Raw genomic sequence first — 23,881 nt, forward strand, 5'->3', positions numbered from 1 at the left:
TGGTAGTTGTTTAGCCAAAAAAATGCGAATGGTTGGCATTTATTTTTCTTACACAGCCATGACACACCAAAACATTGCTGTTACGTCAACCAAGTTCAAGACTTATTTGATTCTATTTATTATTCAGTACACTGCACACACACACAACGTTAATTTAGGAGACTAACTTCCACATTAAATGCACCTGTCACTAAAACTTCAGTGTGTATGCAGCCAAATATGAACAAAACAGTCCTAAACAGAAAAACATTTAGGTCTGCCAACAGCATGACAACAACGTGCCAACAAAAATCCCACCACGTATCAGAATTTGCTCATTGTGTATTTGAATACATGATTGACTGCTTGGCTTGCTCATTACTGCGGTGTTGGTCACTGACAGTGACACGCTGGCCAGATGGCTGCTGCGAGTGCATTCACTGGGAAAATAATGGAGAGAAATCATTCAACTCAAACCAAATAGAATTATCATACATTATCGAACACGGTGAAATGTGTTTGCTGCTGGTGTGCACGTCTTGCTTTATTTGTCCCTCTAGACTGTTTTTCCCAGCAATGCAAATGAGTTTGAATAATATTTTAGTGATGTAGCTTAATGAAGTGAGTGTGATAAACAGGGTGTGTGAAATGATGTGATCTTTAGAGTATTCGTTTGCTCAGATCTCTGTATGTGTGTGTATGAGGGTGTGTTTATGAGCACAGCTGTGTTGGGGAGGATACTGCACACCAGAGTGCAATACATAAACTCTTTGGCTGAAACATCTCAAATTGGATGATAAACACTACAATTAGCTTCTTCATTTGTCTAACTGACATCCCAGGAGAAGAAAGACACGTCTGATTACAGACAGATGCTATGCGTGTCACGGTGACTGAGACCTGCACTTCCTGGCAGGAGGTTTGTATTTCTTACCTCAACCTCATCCTTGAGAAGTGACATCATTCCAGCCACTCCTAAAAACCAAGGCCGTTTTTGAAATTCTTATTGCAGACAATTCCATAAAGAAAACCATAGTGGGATTTTTACTTTGATGAATTAGCATTATTATCTGTCAGGTGGCTGCAAAATACTGCATAGATTATTCACTTATCGCGTTAATGAAATGCCAGAGCATGAGAGTTGTGTGAGCTGAATCTAGAAAACCACAACCTCTTAACCTCTGACTACTACTAATCGCACCACATTAAGGCCTGCCAGGCTATAATAAAGTGAGTTGTTGTGGGGAACAGAGAGAAGAGAGAGTATCCATGGATGGGACTGTACACATCGTCTCCCAGATTCCTCAGATTCCAAGGCATATTTATGTAGGCTGGCGGAGGCGGCATTATGCAACAGGCAGATGTTGTGCGGATTGAGATGGAATAAGAGAGAGAAAGCCGGAAAACAAAGACAAAATTTTCTAGATTTCTACACAATTTGCTAGTGGGGTAAGAAAAATAATCATAATTAGTGAAATATTCTATGTACACAATTCTGTTCTCACAATTCTGACTTTGTTTCTCAGAAATACGAGTTAATATCTCACAATTCTGACTTTATATAGCTCGCAATTGCGAGTTCATATCTCAGAATTCTGAGAAAAAAATCAGAATTGCGAGATAAAAAGTACCTTTTTTTAATTCAGTGGTGGAAATGGAACTCAAAGACTGAAGATTCATATAAGTGAAATTTTTAGTTAGAAAAGCAAATTTAAAAAGGCTTTTAGTTTGAAATCTGTTTTATAGAGACAGACTGACTTATAATGACTTACATTCAGCTTTGTCATCACATGAATAAATTGCATTTTAAAAGCTATTTAAAGATATTTAAAAATTGTAATAATATTTCATTATATTTCTGTTTGTAATTTATTTTATATCAAATGTATTCAGCCTTGGTGAACATTTTTAAAGCGAAATTTTTATTTCAATCTCACCAACCACAAACTTAGTGGTAGTGTAGACAAGGTATGTTTGAAAAGTAACCAGTAGAAATTTGTAATTAGTTTGTATATTTAATCATATTTATTTAATTAAATTTTAAAATTGAAAAAAAATCCTCATTCCCATTCAAATTCCAATTCAGCTTCCTGCAGGGTGCGGCCAATTCAATTAAAATTCACACTCATAAATTGAAGTTTGCATTGTTTAATAGTGAATTTTGTACAACACTGATAGCCATTAGCACGGAGCAGATGGCCCGGGTTCTGAAGGTCCAGAGCAAGGCACGGTTGGGGGAGGCTGTCCGCCCCAGAAGGGAGGAGTGGAGGCAGCAGCAGGGCGTTGGTCTCTTCTGGATTTCACGCTGGGGATCTTGTGGTTTGGAAGCGGGACCAAACACATGAACAATATCCTCTGGAAAAAAACTGAGTCCAGAGAATGTGAAACTCGTATGGGAGTTGCATAAGCGGGGTCAGAGCGGATACAGGAGTGGGAGGAAATCAGCCTCTCTTAAGTGCTATCACATCTGGTCCAGCTCATACAGCAATTTCCACAGATGCGGTGTGAGATGACCCACCTGATCGGCCTGGTTGCTTGGCGACGGGCAGCGAGACCTCGGTGAGAGGCAGGATATAGACGTCAGGACCGGTGTGAGATGCAGGCGATGCTGGTGTGGACATGTCCGCTGGATATTCCTCTCCCTCTGCATTCTCAAATTCCTATGGTAGCAATGAAAAACACAGAGGTCAGAGGTTACAGTTGCAATGAATGGGTGAATGAAGAAATGTCTACCAAGCTTACAAACATATGTTTTAAGAACATTTTTCTAACATTAACATTAAGTAATGAAAATGTTATCTCTGAATTAAGAACATTTCTTCTTGGTTATATGAATGTTAGATTAACATTCCATTTTATCATTTTGAAAATGTTCTAACAACTTCTCTCTTTCTAATAATTAAAGGACTTTCTGAGAAAGATTTAGTCAATCAGTTACATAACATTACAAAATTTTTGTCCTAAGGACATTTTCTATTAATATTATAAGAACATTATATGGATTTTCTGTGAATATTATTATCATTAATATAATTATCATCATATGTTTTTTATTTGAGTATTTTTATAGTTAATTTTTTTATGAAACTGTCCTCTTTATTCATCAAGCACAACTAACATTACAAGTACATTCCGAGAACAGCATGTTTCCTCTCAACATTACAAGAATGCATATTACATATTAATGTTATAAGAATGTTCTATAAACCTTATTTTTAGAAGGTTTTGTCCTAACATTTACATTACCTTTAAAAAACATTGATGAAAGTCATGGGAATGTTACCTGATAAATGGTTAGAGTATATTTCACCTCAGTATGAAATAATAATAAATAAATGATATATATATATATATAATTATATAAATGATGATAAATTATATATATATATATTTATATATATATATATATATATATATATATATACAGTATATATATATATATATATATATATATATATATATATATATATATATATATATATATATATATATATATATAATTAATATAATTATCATTTATTTATTATTATTTCATACTGAGGTGAAATATACTCTAACCATTTATCCTCTAACCATATATATATATATATATATATATATATTATATATATATACTCTATATATTGCATAAAGAAAGTAAAGCCAATTTTCAGAAAAATTAAGAATTACATTATTTTCATTCATGATAAGAACTCCAAAAGGAGTTTGAAAAATACTTTTTTCCTGATGTTTTGTTTTTAAAAGAGATCCCAATAGTCATATTATGTTGCTCAGCTCAATCCCATCTTTGTGGGAAGGATTCAAGGACTCTTTGTTTGTGTGTGTGTGTGTGTTTGTGTGTGTGCTTTGGGACTTGATGTACAAGAATAAACAAGCAGATCTTTAAACTGAAAAGAAACATCAGTTACAGTTTTAACTAAGGAGTGTTTAACCTGATTATTTTAATAACATGAATAAAAAAACATTTAATGCTTACTGGAACAAATGACAATTTATTAAACAGTCCATTAAACAGCCTGTCACCATAATCTGATCAAGTAATGAGCCATCCGTTTAATCTCAAGAGCTTTCAACTTGTATGTCTTACCCTAATATGCTTTTCATCTCCACATGGATACTGTGAAACTACAAATAGAGATGAGACAGTGCTAAGAAAAGACAAGACTTGGCAGCATCTGGAAATCGGAAATGCTCCTCCAGATGCAAGCAAATTTTCTGTGAACTCGGGTACGGAGATACAGGGTTGAAGAAATGGAAAACAGTAACCTAGAGGGGTCACGCACACTTAAAAGCGCAAGCTAGCAAACAAATACACACAAACACTCAAGTTCCCCTAGAGGCCCCATCATCCACATCTTCACACGCCCCACACGGATGCCATATGACCCCGCTCCTGATCTGCCCAGTGCACGGCAGCGCTACCGAACGCTAGGATTCTCAACAGGGCACGCTGTGATCCTAACTAAGACTGCAATAATTTGTTGCCTGAAACCACATTGCTTAAATCCCAGTATAAACATTCCTGCCAGCTGAATCACACTGCATTTTTTATCACATCATGCTAATAATCAGAAACATCTAGTGTGCACTATTATATCCTCTGATGAAGAAACATCTGGTTTAAGCAAGCACTGGTACTGTCTTTTCCAAGAATGTGTATTTAGTATTCAGGGATTCTTTTTTTAAGCCAACACATCCACCCCAAAACAATGGATTTTGAAAAAAAATTTTTTTGAAAGTAGCTCATAAAAAAAACCTGCACAAAAATCTTTCACTCTTAAAAAAATAAAAATTAAAAAATGTGTGAATATTTTGTCACACGATGTGGGGGTATGTTGTCACAATGAGAACCTGCTATTAAATAGTCAATAAGCAACATTTAAACAGTATGACATTTATGAACACACAGAATGCATTTGCATAATCATATCTGTTAGAAACAGTAATTGTTATATAAAAATTTTATAAAATGTGTAAAATTGTACAGTATATTATAATATAAAATACATGATGAACTGCCCCAATTAAAATCCACAATGACACAATAGATATGATATAGATTTTTTTTTCCCAGAAGACAATAAAGAAAATATTTTTTAATTAAATATCTGAAAAAAACTTAAAGAGTACACCAGCATTTGCTTAATTAGATTTTTTGACTCAAAGCCTTTATGATAGCTTCCCAATGTGACAACTTGCCCCAGACTGCCTTATATATTGTGTTCTATGTGCACCGACTTCAGGGAGCAATACATGACTCCTATAATGGTACTGTATATAAAACATTTTCAGATTTCAATGGTTTCATATAAAAAAATCCATATCCACTGTTTAAAATAAGGCGAGTTACACTTTTTATATTCAAACACATTTTTACTAACATATTTATTTTAAAATACTTTTTTATTAAAATATATTTTTGAAGATAGTATTGTTTTGAAAGGACTTTGTTTTGATTGATTTGTTATGTTAGGTGAAATTTATGCACACGTGTTACATCAAACAGGTTGTGCTGAATCTTTAACTCTTCCCTTCCGCCCCGTGAACCTGCACCGCTGGGCTTTTCACAGAGCACCTGTGAGGTGCCCACATGACCCCAGACGGATCCCTCACCGGACTGAACATTAGGAACCGACCCATGCTGCCACGCAACTGGAGAACCCAGGTCTTGAGAATACATCATTATAACTCTCAAGAAAACATACAAATAAAAAGCAAATAGATCCTGCACTTGAGAGAGAGAGAGAGAGAGAGAGAGAGAGAATGCAGGGAGGGGCAGTTCCTGTGTTCTTCCCATGAGAGTGTGGACGACCAGTGATTAAGAATAGTGGAGACGCTTCCACAAAAATGTGAGGCTGAAAAAAAGGCTTTCACATTCTGTGCTTATGACATCACTCTTTTTTCTTCATCCTTCCTTCCTCGCGCTCATTCTTTCTCACATGTGCATGACAGGCCCTTGCTACAGCCATCGGCACAAATGAGCATGCTCACATGTTTGCTTGTATGCATGTGCATTCATTTGAAGAGGTTAGATTTTGCATATCTGCATATTTACCATACCAGAGTACATTACTGTTCAATTGTTTGGAGTCGCTTTTAAAGATTTTATTTAGCAAAGATGCATTAAATTGATCAAATACTCTTCTTTTCAAAGTTCTATTCATCAGAGAATTATCACAAAATTATAAAATATAAAATATTAAATATTAAGCAGCACAACGGCAACATTGATAATAAAAATACATGTTTCTTAAGCACCAAATCAGCTTATTAGTATGATTTTTGAAGGATCATGTGACACCGAAGACTGGAGTAATGATGCTGAAAATTCAGCTTTGTATCACAGGAATAAATGACATTTTAAAATAGAAAAATATAATTTTTTTACTGTGTTTTTGATCAAACAAATTCAGCCTTGGTGAGCATAAGAGACTTTTTAATTTACTCAATTTACTGACCCTAAATTTTTTAACAGTAGTGTAGGTGCACAAATATTTATCTGTACTACCAATTTCAATTTAAACTGAACCCTTGAATAAAATCAAATATACAATACAGACAAATGGAGTAAAAACATTGACTTGTTGCAATTTTCCGAAAAAGTTAGCAAACCCTAATTTATTCGCCAGCACTTGATGAGGGTTTATTATTGACTGTATATACAGCACTCAAAATATTATCATAAAACTTGGTGTGCCTTATGTAAGGACTGTATTACAGTCGCACCTCAAACTAACAAACAGTTGTTTCTCAGCACTCACAGATTGTGTAAGTGTGTGAGGTTTTGAGAATGCTAAAGGGGAATGAATGAATCAATTACCCTCAGGCTTGTCAGACTCCCAGCCTGTATACAAGAACGAGAGAGTGTTAAAAAGACAGAAAATGTGTTTGATAATAGACGCAGAGAGACAGAGGGAAGAGGAAGAGTCTCTTTTCAGCAGCTGATTTTTAAGCGCTGAGCTGAAGTTCCACTGAGGGATTGTAATTACAAATATTTGGCCTTTACTGGAGACCAGGTGCTTAGAAGCATGAAAGAGCCATCCCCCGCTCTCTCACACACTCACACGGGTCTCATTTCTCCTGTGCCTTGACCCACTTTAAAGTTGCTGCTGAAAAATGATGAGTGGTTGCTTGGTTATATATATATATGTATTCTGTATGAATGCCTCCGTCTTCTGCTAAAAAAAAACATATATAGGGGAGAGAGACTGTCCCTGTGCTCTCTCTGCCTCGGTTCCTTTAAACTTATGAGACAGAACTAAGTGGTTTGCACTGAAGAAATTGCTTTTCTCTGGAACTCTGGGACTCTGTAACCTCAAAAGGGCAAGAGGACATGCAGCTGAACAGAATGCATGTGTGCATGTACTGTGCTACTTTTCAAGTAGCTGATCAAAGCATTCCTACAGATCTGAAACAGACTCAGAAGTGATTCATGAATGATGCTTTTCAGACTTTACAATTTCATTCATAACTGCAGGACAGCAACAGGCTAAGAAGTTGCAAAAGAGAGAGAGAGATGCTTTTGTGTAAATTCATTGCTGACTAGCAATGATTCAAATCTCTCCCAGTTAATAATCTTTCAATGACAAATAGAGATTCAGTCGGTAGAGATATGGCATTTATATCAGTGTATTTACGCTTGATTCTGACTGGTCAGTTGTGGGATTCTAAAATTATTTTTTATTATACATAACAGCTTAATGGTTTAATTGATTCCTACATAGCTAGTTTCATAGTTCTCATATCACTATATGCTCTCTTTCTCCTCACATAATTTCAACTCATCAATATTTCATGCCTATTTTTTTTTTTTTTTTTTTTTTTGGTATAATAAAGTACAATAAATGTTTGCTTCTGGCAAAGCGTTACATTATTAATGCACATTATGCTTACATATTCATAGACAGTGTGATGAGAAAGTCAGAACATCATAGTATAATATAGGATGATCTTGTTTTATCATTGTTGGTGCACTGCAGAAAATTTAATTCCTAACAGATATTATTTGTTTTCCAGTAAAAATATTATAGCTGAGAAACAAAAATGAATTAGATATTACAAGAATGCATCTTTGAGATAAGTATAGTCTTTTTTTTACCTTTTCACTTCACAATAAGAATAAATATAGACAGAAAACAATGTGATTGCCACTATTTGCATTAAGTAGCAGCTATAAATAGCAGAAAATCCTTCTATTTTAATATTGTGTTAATAAAATCTATACCTACCTGGACTTAGTGTAAATAGCATATAGCTAAAAATACTGCTGTTTTTACTTAGTGTAAATAGAATCCATCTCTATTTGCACTTAGTGTAAATAGCATCTATCTTTAAGAAAATATGCTATTTTCATTTAGTGTAAATAGCATCTATTGCAATTTGCACTTAATGTAAATAGCCTATATCACTTACACTGCCTTTCTTTAAAACAAAAAAATATAAAATAAAGGGAATGCAAGTTTGTTCATATAGTGGATTTCATACACAGTGATATTTCAAAGTGCTTTACAGAAAAATAAACTAATAAAAAACAAAATATTGTATAATAGATAAAAAAAATAAAGGAAAAATTACATTTAAAACACAATAAATTAATTTAAATTAAATAAGATTCTACATTAAAACAAAACAAGTTTTTGACTTGAAAACAAGACAAAGATACTGTGTAGATTTGCATTGTCTGTTCAGTTTTAATGGGCCTGACACTAATATGGTATATTTTGTTATGTGTGTTCTGGTTGGGACTGAATTTTGCTGAGTTGGCTCATTCCAAAGTGTGTGCCCAGCGAACCATTGCAGTCTGATGGAATTTAAGAGCCACTACTTGTAAAAGTGATTGAAATGAAAGAGGGTCTCACCTTAAAGCCAATGTCACCTCGTTTACAGCACAAGCAAGCCAGCATGAGGAAGATAAAGGTAAAGAGTCCAGAGAAAGAGACAGCCACCACAGCCAGAGAGGACGACCAGGACAGCTCACTCAGTGGAGCGCCATCTGCAGGACAGACACAACATTACACAAACTAAACAACTGCTATCACAATACAGAATGAGGGAGCATGAATACACATACAGTATTGCACACAAGTACTCTTTGTTTTGAATATTCTTATTTGTGTTCCTAGACAACCAATACTACAATAGTATTTTACCAATCACATGGATGGAAAAAAATGTAAGACATGATTTTTCTTTTTAACATCAAGATTTTAGGTTAAAACTTTTTGCCTTACAAACTGAATATAACACACCATTGAGTCTCGTCTGATTTCAGTGCTTTTAGAATAAGCAAAAAATGCTGTAGCAAAGAGAACCAACATTGACTGGATGAAGATACTTCGACATCCTGCTGTTTTCTCTCACTTTTTGAACTGTCAGATCTAATATTACGATACGCAGGCCAGTGGCATTATACATTATTAAAGAAATGTCAGGGCAAACACATACAGTAATAAAGAGCATAATTATCAATAATACAAGGGATATATGATCTAATTCATCATCTAACCCAACAAAATAAAAAGACCAAGACTGATAGTGATTGTCAGTGAGGTCGAATTTGATAGCTTTATTTATTTAATAGAATTGCAGGGACTTATTTTCACTCCAAATTCAGCTCCAGTAGTTGCCTTGGAAACTAGAATGGATAGAATGAGTATAAAATCTGCAGTTGGCTGCAAAACGATCAATTTTTCAACACATCCCTTCAATCCATGAATCCATGCCTCCATCCTCACCTTTCAACCCACTCATCTATCTATCTATCTATCTATCTCTATCTATCTATCTATCTATCATCTGTCTGTCTATCTATCTAAAATGACAAAAAGCAGACCATGAAGATATGGATGAAAAGGATGTGAGTTTGTGTGTATTCGGCACGTTTCATGAGCTGTATGTTGTGAGGCCTCATGAAATGCATTCATCTGTATTTCATTCCCTCTGGTGTCAGGAGGTTTTCTGCGTGCTGAACCGTTCACTGCGGCTGCATTACAATCAGACGTAAATCATTCAGTTCAAACCAGCAGAGAGACACCAGACTGTGGCTAAACCACTACAATAGAGACACTGCTTTAATGAATAGCAGTTGGGTTACTTCTGTTGTGCCTGGTAAAGCAGGTAATCAGGAATGTATTTAATAGGGATCTAGTCTCGCTCTGAGCGCAAGCATATCTGGTTATTTTCAAAGACGAGTCACAGTCTGAGTCGTATGAGCACTGCAATTAGTATTCATGAATCAGATCGCATGCGGTGATGAGGCACAGAGGGGAAGTGACAAAGACTCTTTCAAGCATCCTTCATTAGGAAAGGCTGATTGGACGAAAAATACAGTGATTCTGCTGCTCCAGGGTCGCATTAAAGAACATCTCAAATAATATGGACCACACTGAATTTCCTCAAAATCGTTTGACGTTTTAATTGTAAGGACGCTTCTTAAAAAAAAAAAAAAAAAAGGAACAGCCAAACTTATACATTTGACCACTATCTGTTCAGTGTGAGATCAATGTTATTGAGTCCTACCTTAATGAAGGCATTGAGAGGGCCTGAGAGCCTTCCACTCTAAATGTGAACATATATTACTAAAGGCAGGGCACAAAGACACTTTAATCCTGAAGACTTTCAACCCATATACATTGATTACATCTATTATTATTACTTGGATTTATTATTTGATCCTTCAATTAATTTGTACACTCTAAAAAAAATCTGGCACAATGTACTGTATAATTTGAAAGAACTTTTCTGTATTAATTTTTTACAGGTGTTTTACCAGTATTTTTTACCATCATAGAATTAATGTAAATGTCTGTAAAATTAATGGATAATATCCGTGTAATGAGATGCCAGTACGTTTTCTGTTATTTTACAGATTTATTTTTCACAGTGTACTATAATAAACTCCTTTAGTTATTAGAAGTAGATTTGCAGCAACAAAACAGTAACAGAAGGTTAAATTAGTGTTTAATTTACTAAAATAAGTTAGTAATTTATGGTTAATTTTAATAATCTAAATAGTAACAGTATTTTTTAATTAAATTAATATTAATAATATATAAATATAAATAATATATCCTATATATTATATATATAATATAACTATATTGATATATATATTTTTAATTTTATGATTTGACAATATTCTACTATCATTCAAATTTAATGAGAAGTGCATGGGACAAAGCAAAATAACACAGATCCTCTTATATGTTTTTTTACAAAATGAGATTTAAGACAAATTATAAATTAAATGTGTCCTTTATTATTGTTTGGACAAAATGCTGCATATTTCTTTGTGAAATTGAAATGTAACACTATAATAATATACTAATATAGCACTTGCCATAGTTTACAGTTGGTAATACTAACAGATTGCACAGTTATATTGACAGCATAACTAAGCATTTTGACTCTCTTGTTTGTGAACAATGACACAGAACTGATCTGTTCAATGACATAAATACTTACTTTTGAGAGATGAACTAAAGATTTTAAATAAGTTACAGGCTTTTGCAGATAATTCATTGTGTGGTGCTGTTTGTACAAATTGTTTTGAGAAATGCACATACTTCTTTGCAAATATTAAGGATGATTTGAGAAATGCACCAAAGCGACTGAGAAAAACTGTAATATTTCACAATATTACTGTTCTATTACAATTCTCTGTACATTTTCTGACTAAACGTTAATTTAATAGCTAATAAATCTGGTTTTAGTGCTAATCGTTTATAATCTAAAGACCTTTTCCAAGATCTGCTCAAGTGAGACAGTACAACGATTAGAAGTGTGAACTACATGCATGTCTGTCACTATTCCTTTTCAGAATTCAGTGTTTACATTAACATTAGTCATGCAATGCTATTCTATTTCTGAGATGACCATCTAGTTATCTTCATTTTAACACATTCCCTGAAACACGTTGTTTGGATCCTGTGAGCTGTAATTCCAGACTGCATTACAAAGTGTGAGAGCTGCGGTGACTCATTGCAATTTCATCGAGTCATTACAAGGCTTTCAGATTCAGGTGCCCTCAAAATGTGTTGTCTTTGAGGTTTGATTTGTCTTAGTTGTTTTGTCTATTTTGCAAACAAACTTTAGTCTTAAGTACTTTCTGTAGCTTTAGACAGAGACTCCGTATCTTAAAAGTGTTTTATAGCTTACAATGAAGCCAGAGAAAATGAAATGAATGAGCAGTAATCATCAGATTTAAAGACCATGGGGCTTTGGAGCCTATATTTTCCAAGATAATAAGCATTTCTCAGAAAGACAGTTAGTAGACAGAGACAACCCACCATAAATTTCAGCCAAGCACCATAGAAATACACATTAAAAATACATGTTTATCTTTGTTATAGCACCCTTTTTAACTATATTTTACATACCTGGATACAGTTTTCTGAAAGCTGTTAATTCCATTACAGCACAAAATGGTAGTTTACAAAAGTCGATTTAACAAATAATACAATGTGCTTAAAGAATATTATACTGAGTGATTTTTAAAATTATTTTTAAGGAGAAATTCATACTTCTATTCAGCAAGGATGCATTAAATTAATAAAATCACCAGTGCATTTCTATTTCAAAATAAATGCTGTCTGTTCTTTTATTCATCAAAGAATCCTGATTTCTGAAGGATCATGTGACACTGAAGACTTGAGTAATACCTGCCGTCACAAAAATTAAATATATTTTAAAGTAAATTATTGTAACTTTGTATGTTTTTAACATTTTTGGTTATTACACTGTATATATTTCTTCACACCATCACTTGTGGACTTTTGTATATATCTATGGTGCTGTAAATAAACTACACCTATTGTGGGTAAATCTATAATTTTTACAACTTTAACGGACACTTTCTAAACTCCCAAGCGAGTTAGTGGTCCTCGCAGTATCACAAAATAGAAACGAGTTATATTAAGTTGCAATACTATTTTACAATATTATAGTTTTTTATTGTGTTTATTACAAATAAATGCAGCCTCGGTGAGCACAAGAGGTTTCTTTTGAAAACATTTAAAAAAAACAACAACCTCAAACTCTTAAAAATGGAGCAATGTTCCATGTTGTCTCCCCAGCCCTGTCTTTTCTTGCCATTCCAATCCAATTCAATTTAAATTCAAACTCACAAATTGAAAAGAAGCCATTTCTTCAGTTTTACATATCCCTGAATTTCAGCACCCCATGCCTGAACACCTAAAAACAAAATAAGGCTGAACAACTACTGTTAGAAAATACGAGCAGGAATACAGAGGGTGGTAGAAAGATATGACTGATATTCTCCAGGCATTTCATTTCAAGAATAACAGAGTAAATTAATGTGATAAGGATCATAAAAAAGAAGCAGGATCAGAACAATGTTTTAAGATAGAACAGATAACAACCCCCACCCCCTGCCCCATACTCCAGAGTAGCTCAGGGGTTGGTACCCATTTTCAGTGAGCTCAGGCAGAGAGCAGGAGCAGCTCTAATGACTAAATGATGAGGGATGGGTGGGGGTGAACCAGAGCAGAGCCACGAGAGCTGGAGGAAACGTGTCGTGTACCCAGTTCCCGGTGGGAAGCCACTTGAGCTCGACAAAAGAGCCCAAGCTGATTCGTTCATTTACAGCATTTAAGCAGATTCATTAACATAGACCAAGCCCAACATTTTAACCAATCATAATTCAGGATAAAGGAGTTCTGCTTATTTCTGTGGAGATGACTGACAGGCTGGTGCTTACACAGGTCATGCACTTTCACTTACACATGAAATAAACTGCCTGAACAGCATTAATGGCCCACTTGTCCCTCTAGCAGACACACACACACACACATACACACACACACACACACACACACACACACACACAAACACACACACACACACACGCACACACACAAAATTACACACACACATATATATATATTTATATATATATATATATATACACACATATATATATATATATATATATATATATACACACACACACACACACAAACACAGATTTTTCTGTGATTGACAGGTCCAGACAGTGGGAACTGACACAAACTAAAGCACATCTAATGACTGTACATCCACATTTCACTCGATGGACTGAAATAAGGAGGCAAAGCTTTAACCTGATCTCATGGGAAAATGTAACTATTTACAGAGATGGCGATTTCGTATTAATTCATATGATGTGAATCATACAAAAACATGTGATTTTTTGAAAAAAAGCAAGCATGAAGGTCCAACACCGGTCCTAAACATAACCGTCAACAGAGTGTAAGCACATTGTATGAAAATGTGTGATTGAATCATAAGATTTTGCCAAAAATGTGCTAACAAGTAAACAGTTTAAACAAATATACTGTATAGCAATAAATAAACCCTCTCTACATTAACTAATTATAATTTTTTGTTGGTAAGTGTATATTCATGTTTAGGTTTTCTAGGTAAAACTTACATAATACACCATTTTACCTTATACTCTCAATAGAAAAAAAGCAGTACTATTGTTTTTTTATATGAATTCAAAATACATTTTTGTATCAATCGCTATATTGTTCTGTATGCATGTATATATAATAATAAATCATCTTTATTTTCTATATACCACCTTTAAATGTTACATATCAAAGTGCTTTACATAAACAAATAAAACAACAAAATACACCTTATAAAGATTATAAAATGAGCAAGAAAAGAAAAAAAAGCATGCAAAATTATCTATAATTAATGTAAAAATTCAAGTAAAAGCTAGCCTAAATAAATGAGTTTTAAGGTAAGATTTAAAAATGCTAGGAGATTTCATTTGATAAATCATTTGTTATCAGTCAGAAATGACTTTTTTGATTTTATAATTTATGATAATGATGTTAAGTTTCATGAGCCTTCATGACATCATGAAAGTAATGACATATTAGTTCAATAACTACTCTGGCATATTCAGTGAGCTCATTCAATGAAGCATCAGACTGATTCAAACTTTGGAGTGTTTCAATAGGAGTAATTCATTAGAAGAACAAGCTCACATGAGTCATCTATTTGTGAACTGGGCTACACTAATTGCACCGTATGTTTGTTTATGCACACAGACAGTGAGGATAACATATTAGAAAGTGGTATACAGAGATTTCAGCTAATCACATTAATTACATTTACTTAACATTTGGCAGATGCTTGTACCCAAAGCATTCAAGCTATACATTTCTACAATTCATGCATTCCCTGGGAATCAAACCCAAGACTTTGGTGTTGCTAGCACCATGCACTATTGTTTGAAATACAAGAAAGCATGCAATGCTATTGCAGTGCTACAGTAACTGCAACGGGCTTCAACATTGTGCTGAGATAGCTTTCTGTATGATACACACTCATCCTCACACTGATACTCAGGTAGTTTTAGTGTGCTGGTATTACTCCCATCCCTCACTCGACTATCTCCAACAGCTTTGGGCATTCAGCACAAGAGCAGGCAAAAAGCAAGAGATTAAAGACAAAAAAATGAGAGACAGTAGAGGCTGAATGCCAAACATGCTCAGAGAAAAAGAGAGACAGCCTGTTCAAACACGATCGAGCCATTAATCTAATAAGCTGAAGCCTAATATTGATGAAGAGACAGAATGTAAGAACAGAAGGCAAATGGAGAGACGGGTGGAGAGGTGGAGCTGGACCAAGGCCACGGCAGACAAACTGGAAGCGGACATAGACATAATGCACATATGGCCAAAGAGCTGCTCACTCTGTCGGACTGACCCCAAATACAGCCTGAGTGCATGAGAAACCCAGCACCCTGGAGACATCAGCACATCAGAGCAAACAAACTGCCTTCATCCGGGACAAGATTCAGCTTCAGATGTGTCCCAAATCAGTACTTTACACTGCTTTCCAAATTATTATGCAAGTGACATATCAATAAGATTTTGGTACAATAAAGAGTCAGATTTTTGTTTGTGTTGTTTTTCACATCTTTTTGGATAACTGGTATCAATCTCAGACAGGTTTGTTCAATAGCTTGCCAGGTCTTCTTAGGTAAATGGAAACCCTTCTTAAAGAGGTTGTTCCACATTATTAAGCAAGTCACAGTTCTCATGAAATATGGTGAGGAAGAAAGATATTTCTGAAGATGAAAATGATGCCACTGTGCAGGTTTCTCTTTGTGAAGTTTGGTTAGCAGTGACTGAAACGCAGCTTTACACACAACTGCCAGTCTGTATGGAGAGGATCTTGAGACTCCAGTAGCTTCAAACACCTGTCTGCTGCTCAGCAGTGGCTTTTTTTTGCAGCTGGCATTACAATACAGTACATTTGTATGACAGAAACATTCCTTAATAAATCTTTATCTGACCAAGATCTCCTGTGCTCTAAGTCACTCACAAATCTTTTGACAGTTCAATAATTTATATTTGCTTTTTGCGAAATATGGTTTGTTTTGATGCCTTTTGTAAGACATTGCATTGTTTCATACTTTTCATCTTTAGAAAGATCTTTCTTCCTCACCATATTTCATAAGACTTGCTTAATAATGTGGAACAACCTCTTTAAGTAGGGTTTCCATTTACCTAAGAAGACCTGGCAAGCTATTGAACAAACCTGTCTGAGATAGATACCAGTTATCTAAAAAAGATGTTGAATGAAAAACAACACAAACAAATATGTGTCTTTTTTTTGTAGAGATATTATTTTTATGTGTCTTTTGTATTATTTTTTGGTGTGGTGTGTAGAGAGGGGGACTCTGGGACTCTGTGTGGATCTTTGTAACGTCCTCAAGCAGATCATTTGCTGAGGTTTTTCCTCACGTTTCAATACAGTGTCATGTCACCAATAATATCAGACAAAAAATGTGATCATAAAGTTTATTTCTTGAGCTTAAATTAGCAGCGTAGTTAATGTTAACTTAAAACTAAAATTATATAAAAATGTTTTTGTTAAATGAAATAAAGCTCAAATAAAATAAAATATAAATATTAAATGGAAAAACTCAAAACTTTGCCCTTGGAAATTCAAGTTGAAGTACTAAAATTACCAAACCTACAGTTTTTCCACTTCAGTATTTCACATTTAATTCAATGTGTTACTTGCTGTTTCTTTGTAATTAATTATGAAATGTACTAACACCAAGTGCTACAGTAATTCAGTGTAAAATAAAAGATAAATAGAAATATCGTAATAGAGGTTAATAAAGCACATAAAAAAATTAATAAAACTTAAAATATATGTAAAAAAAAATCTAAATATGAATAAATACTTTAATAGTATATATAAATTAGGCTACACTGTAAATCAATCTACAAACTGATAAACAAAATATGCAATCAAAATATTTTACCATGGTTGTTTTGCTATCTTTTGATTAGCTATACAAATATAATTAATATTCAGGAGGATAAAAGTAAGATAATAATTTTGATGTTATGACTGATAATAAAATTCTACACATTTTTCAGGAAAAAAAAGTACAGTATGAATGAATGAATGAATAACACCAAACATATAAATGTATACCTTTCAATCATACAAGTGAATTTAGACATTGAAATATTATTATGAAAGGCAATAACAAAGATTATATCAAAACTAATGTAAAATGTAAAAATCAGCAGAACTGAGTACAATTCAATATCCTATATCCTTTAAAAAACACTTAACCCCCTAAAACTTGCACTCTCTATTCTATCTACTTGTTTTCTTTTTATTTATTCTAAAAAATGATGCTCCAACACTAGCTTTCTCTATTCTTTTTCTATTCAATTGACTTGTTTTATTTTTCTAAAGACCCTCAAACACTAGTGTTTCATTCTTTTTACTTGTTTTCTTTTTATTTATAAAAAACCCTTGCATACTGCATTATTCTAACTGAGACTTGTCACAGCACTTCCATATTATTGCTCTTTTTCTCTTAAATGACTAAATGTAAATTTATATCAATACAGATGAATGAAAAAGCCACTATAATGTTATTGTGCAAATATTTTGCACCCCTATCTTTGATGAACCTGTAAACTAATATATTGAGCAATATCCAGTATTTTACATTATTTTTATTTTATGTCCTTTAAGATACTCTCTCATTGCTTTCCATCAAATGAAGTCCAATTAAATGTGCAAAAGCATTACTTTTTTCCTTTATGGTATCTCTGCTTGGTGCTTCATTTTAAATGCTAATGACATTTTCAGGCCCAGTGAGGGCTGCTACTTACTGGCTGTTTTGAGCACTACAGTAATAATAACATGCTGTGTCACAATATCTAGTCTCCATGGCGACCCTCAAAAACAGTCTCTGTCTCTGATCACTGAAAGCACTAATTATTTCGACACCTTTCAAACTCGCTCACAGGAAGTAAATAAAACACGCACAAAAATACACAACATTGTGATGGAGGAGCTAGACACTCCTTACAGATATCCAAAGTTAAAACTGAGAGGCTGTGTTTATTTGATTAAAATACAATATAAACAGAAATGTTGTGAAATACTATTTTTTTAAAATAACTGTTTTCTATTTGAACATATTTTAAAATATAATTTACTTCTGTGATGGCATTATTACTCATTACTCCAGTCTTCAGTGTCACACAATCTTTCAGAAATAATTCTAGTAACCTGATTTGCTGCTCAAGAATAATTTCTTATTATTATCTATGTTGAATACAGTTGTGCTGCTTTATATTTTTTTTCAGGATTCATTGATGAATAGAACGTTTATTGTGTAAAAAGTCTTTACTGTCACTTTTGACCAGTTGAATTTGTGTTGAATACACAGTGTATGAATCCACAGATTTTAGTGCACTCTTTTTTTCATATAGTCAATCACTATGTAGTGTATAGGGAATTAGTAAACAAGTCAGTTTATGCATAAATGCATATATTCTTCTGCATAAAATTGTGTTTAACACTGAATTGACATGCTACATTTGGCAAGCAGAGACAAAAAAAATGGGGGTTTCAATCCCCTTTAAGAGCTATTTTTCGAATTAAAGGGGTCATATGATGCTGCTAAAAAGAACATTATTTTGTGTATTTGGTGTAATGAAATGTGTTTATGTGGTTTAAGGTTCAAAACATACATTATTTTCCACATACTGTACATTAATGTTTCTCTTCTATGCCCCGCCTTCTGAAATGCATTGATTTTTACAAGGCACCTCGCTCTGAAAAGCCAGCTATCCAGCGCGTTGTGATTGGCCGAATGCCTCAAGCGTGTGATGGAAATGTTATGCCTCTTAACATACTGTGATGCCTTGTCCAGCTGGAGCGATGAGACATAAACATAAAACCCATTATAAACATGATTTAAACATGATTTCTAGTCGTGTCTTCTTTTGGAAGCCAAAAACAAAGTAGTTTCGCTTTCTCAACGAAAAACCATCACACACCGCGGCCTTGAGTGAGCAGAGGCGGGTGGCTTGAGGCAGATTCTACGAAGGAGCGTACCTTGTGCTTGCGGCAACCACATGTGACAACCCTGGGCTGGACTCCGCTTCGTCCACGGTGAAAGCTGATTTGGTGATCCACAGTGCATAGTTGATGTATTTCCTCAGCGACCAGCACGGATCAGCCCCAGGCATGACGAAGCGGATATTGTCCTCTTTTGGAAGGCCAAACAAAGTAGTTTCGCTTTCACAATGAAACACAGCGTCTATACGACATGACGGCGGCGGCAACAACAATACCACAATGAGAATAAAAGGTACTCCTTCTTTCTTTGCATGAACATCTGGGTGGCGTTATGCAAATCTTCCCACATAGTGACGTAGATATGTGGGTCGTGTTAGAACGAGCCGTTTCTGGGATTTTGACGAGACTTAACTTTTGGATTTGAGACTTTAGTCTTTGCAACTTTACATATCTTCTTTATTCACCAAGAGCTTGTAACACTCCAAAGAGAAAAGAAAATTTGAAATCGCATCATATGACCCCTTTAAGTTTTAACGAGGGTCTGGCCGCGTTTTTAAGAAGCTACATGCATCTATTAATGCACACACACTTCAGCATGTCCGTTAGCAGATCTAAGTCTGTGCCCCGCGGTGCCACTGTCTTCATTAAAGCTCAAAGATCTTGGAGTCGTGCTGGGCTCACAAATGTGGGGATTATTTAACTCCCTGTGAAATATGCCTCCTTCAATGGAAAACCTTCTGTAGGAGTGTAACTGAAAGTCAATCCTTTTTTTAAACTACTCCACCACCACTTTGCAATTGTAATGCACACATGCATGCTTAACTCTTACTCAAACAGCTATAGGATCAATCTTTATGCAATTGTAATGCACACATGCATGCTTAACTCTTACTCAAACAAAAGGATAATATATTATATATATATATATATATATATATATATATATGCAAAAGTATATATATATTTATCCTACTTTGTAGAAACTCTGACCCAAATACTGACGTCCTTCTTTTTGTACAGTCACCCGTTAGTGTGACACATTTTTACAGCAGCGACACAGATTGGCTTACTTCAGCACTGCTGTGCAGGAAGGCAGATACACGTGCGTGTGTATGTGTGTGTGTGTCTGTCAGATACACTTTTGGGGTTTACTGGTAGCTTTTATTATGCTAAATCAACAACTCAATAAAATGGCTGTCCTTCCTTCGCATTCCCTGGATCCCTTTACACCTACTTTAAAATATAGTTCATTTATTTTAGTAGTTGTCACTTTGCCATCTGTATGATAATAAGACAGAGAGAGAAAAAGATCTATCAAGTTTTTCCCACTGTGCCCTTTGAGCTGGATCTTAAATCTCATTTTCTTAATTTTCTCATTATGACTTGAGGCTCTTCCATGCCTAATGTTTACTTTTTATAGGCCTCATTTACAATCTGTGTTCTTTTTAAAGCTATTGCACATCCTGAATTTGCATGGATCAGAGTAGTTCTTTATTAGGTCTTAGCAAAGCAAACTAAATTGAAGATGAGAATAATGGAATGGTTTATATGGATAAAGGCCCCATGATTCTCCTTTAATCCAGATCTTCGAGATCTTTATCTATGTGTTTAATAAGACTAGTGATATTATCCCTGAGCAAATAAGGAAACGTTGGCAAGCCAATAATAAAAAAAAAAAAAAAATATATATATATATATATATATATATATATATATATATATGTGTGTGTGTAGTCTATCTGAAATATATGATTCAAGGACCTGTCTGATTTATTAAGTGCTGTTCATTTAGTTGGAATGGTTTGGTTTAAGGCTCTAGGCTAAAATAAACAAAACCATGTAGAAATGACTGAACAGAAAAGAGCAGACTTTGAAACTTTCTGTCAAACTGAAAGGAATAACTATAAATAATTTAAGTGATTACTTGCAGTTACAGTTCAATTCATGGATACTAAGTGGCTCAAACAAAACTCAATTATTTCAAATAATTTGATGCCACTCTGGTAAACTCTGGTTAATCCAGTGATCAGTTCTTCCTCAAATCCGCTCATTGCATTAACCTCATTTCTAGGCTGAATGCTGTTGACTCCCAGAAGTTGCTTATCGCCAGTCAATCAGACTGAAACCGCCGGTTACCTGCTAGCTCTGCCAGTTTTGTACAATATACATCAGACGATGAGTGATCAGACTATGGGCGGTCGTAGGTGTTCAGTTTGAGACTAATCAAGCCTCCTCCCTCAAACTCTTTGAAAAGCATTAGCATTTTTGACATACTGACATACTAAATACTGATACACACTCTCAGAAAAAAGGTCTAAAACTGCAGTACCCTTTCAAAAGACACTAATAATAAGCACTACTCACACATCGTCTTCCACTAAATTACATTATATTTATCGCAAATCATTGTTAAAGTGCATAATGCATAACGAGTGGATAGTGATTGTGTACTGTGCATATTTTAGCAAAATATTTGTATTTCTCTGGCTTAAAGGTAGAGAGCTATAATAATATAAATCTTGCTTTCTCTTTACATTTGCACTGTTTTTTCAAACGCCGAACTTCAAACTCACCAATGCCACTTTGTTCATTCTTGAAGTTTACTTTTTCCTTTTTTGATGATTAGATTAATTGTTTTGGACTGCTAACTTGAATATATGTGATGCATACAGTGTGTGACACCTGTCCTAGATCTGACAAAACGGTGCAGTTCTTGTTCTATGTGTGAAGGTCTTTACAGGCTCAATGACAGCTCTGTAAAAAAAAAATTTCCTGAGAGTGCAGGGTTTAATGGGGAAGAAGGTCAAGGTTTGACTCGGACTTCCTGTTCAGTCATAGCACAGGAATGTGTGCCCAGTGAAAACACACACACATGCTTCCTGCTGTTCCTGTCTGTGCACAGTAAGAAGCCTTTTTAATCGATAAACTCCCCTTAAGTCAGCGTGTCTACATGATGCTTGTGACACGAATAGCATCTCTGTGCGTTCTCGAAGCTTACCTGCGGCAAGGACACATCGTACAGTCACTAAAAGAGTCAGTTATGGATAGAGAAATTCAAAATCGATAGAAAAGGTGAACATATGGATCAATCATCCCTTTCTCCAGCCATTTCAAGGCTCTCTTCCAAAACCTAGTGAGCCTTCTTGTTGTTTTAAATGAAGCATCACAACTGAAATGAAACTGAGTAACGAATTTGCAATATTCTACATAGGCAGCAACAAGATTTAAAAAAAAAAGAAAAATGTATTTTGAACGTTCTATCATTGAAGAATCTTGAAAAAATAAAAATAAAGAGTTATAATACAAAAGAAATAAAGAAATGTTTCTTGAGTAGCAAATCAACATATCAGAATGATTTCTGAAGGATCATATTATAAATAAAGGATTATAAATAAAAATTCAGCTTTGCCATCACAGGAATAACTTAACTTTTAAAATATATTAAAATAGAGACAGGTTATTTTCAAATATAATAATATTTCAGAATATTACTGTTTTTAATGAAAATTTACATCTTGGTAAATGCAGCATTTGTGAGCACAAGAGACTTCTTTCAAAAACATAAACAAAAAAAATATATATTATTTCTAACATTTATAGTTTATAGTTTAGTATTTTGCAATGCAGGACATGGTAACTATACCCAAATATATTTATAATCAACATTTCTCTTGGATAGGATTTTATTCCCCACTAAGCTTTTTCACAGTGAATTATGGGATTTGCCTTCATGAACTATCCATGCAATGCTTCTTATGCCCAAAATATATCTTGTAAGGCATAAAAATACCACCTACAGTAACTTCTGGAACAGCTCTCATGTCAGGAGTTACTTAAAATGCTGCATATGTAGGCAGCTCACCAGAGCCGTTTTTTTTTTTTTTTTTTTTTTTATCTCTCAATCCATCTACTCACTGTCATTCCAGCATTGACACTCTCTCCATCTGATCCTCTCTGTGTTTGTGGTGGGAACCAGCAGCTGGGCTCTTGGGACTCTAAATGCCTTATTTCTGGTCTGATCCTGCTAGACTCCCACCACATCATCTCCTCTTAGAGATGCAGATCTCTGCATGGTTACGTGCCACTCAAGTTACGTAACTTGCACTAAAAACAAACATTGCTAGGGCTCTTTTTGATGTCTTTCCATGCACTCCTATCTGGTTCGGGTCAGAAGGCTCATATCCAGAGAGGATACTCAAACTCTGACGACAAGAACATGACATTAAAATTTAAACACACACCAGTGAAGTAGGAGATAGAAGTTGGTGGAGTTGTAACTCGGTTCCTAAGAGCTGCTGCAGCATCAGGCAGCTGATAAAATAATGATGAAGAAATAAAAGGAAGAAAATGTACTACAGAATAAAATGAAGACAAAAATGCCTGAGATAGACTCTGTGTTTGAGTTTAATTGAATATTTTCCTATATTAGAAATGTATGCAGATGTACTATCTCCATTTCAGCCTCAGGCCATATCTCTAATCCAAATATTTGTATCATAAACATGGGCTGAGAGTTATTTGTTTCTGACTAAAAGTTACT

At 34.5% G+C, this 23,881-nt stretch overlaps 1 protein-coding gene across 2 annotated transcripts in view; it reads right to left on the minus strand.

Annotated features, from left to right (window-relative positions):
- LOC109073873 (serine/threonine-protein kinase LMTK1-like) overlaps positions 1-23,881 on the minus strand; it is a 51,587-nt gene that overhangs the window by 13,485 nt on the left and 14,221 nt on the right. For both annotated transcript variants that reach the window (XM_042735891.1, XM_042735892.1), the window contains exons 2-3: positions 8,838-8,971; positions 2,498-2,639 (exon numbers count right to left, since the gene is read on the minus strand). In XM_042735891.1, the coding sequence (XP_042591825.1) occupies positions 2,498-2,639; positions 8,838-8,971 (276 nt within the window). The remainder of the gene's footprint in view (positions 1-2,497; positions 2,640-8,837; positions 8,972-23,881) is intronic.

Source organism: Cyprinus carpio, chromosome B12 (genome assembly GCF_018340385.1).
Source record: "Cyprinus carpio isolate SPL01 chromosome B12, ASM1834038v1, whole genome shotgun sequence".
In the NCBI taxonomy this organism is placed as follows: domain Eukaryota; kingdom Metazoa; phylum Chordata; class Actinopteri; order Cypriniformes; family Cyprinidae; genus Cyprinus; species Cyprinus carpio.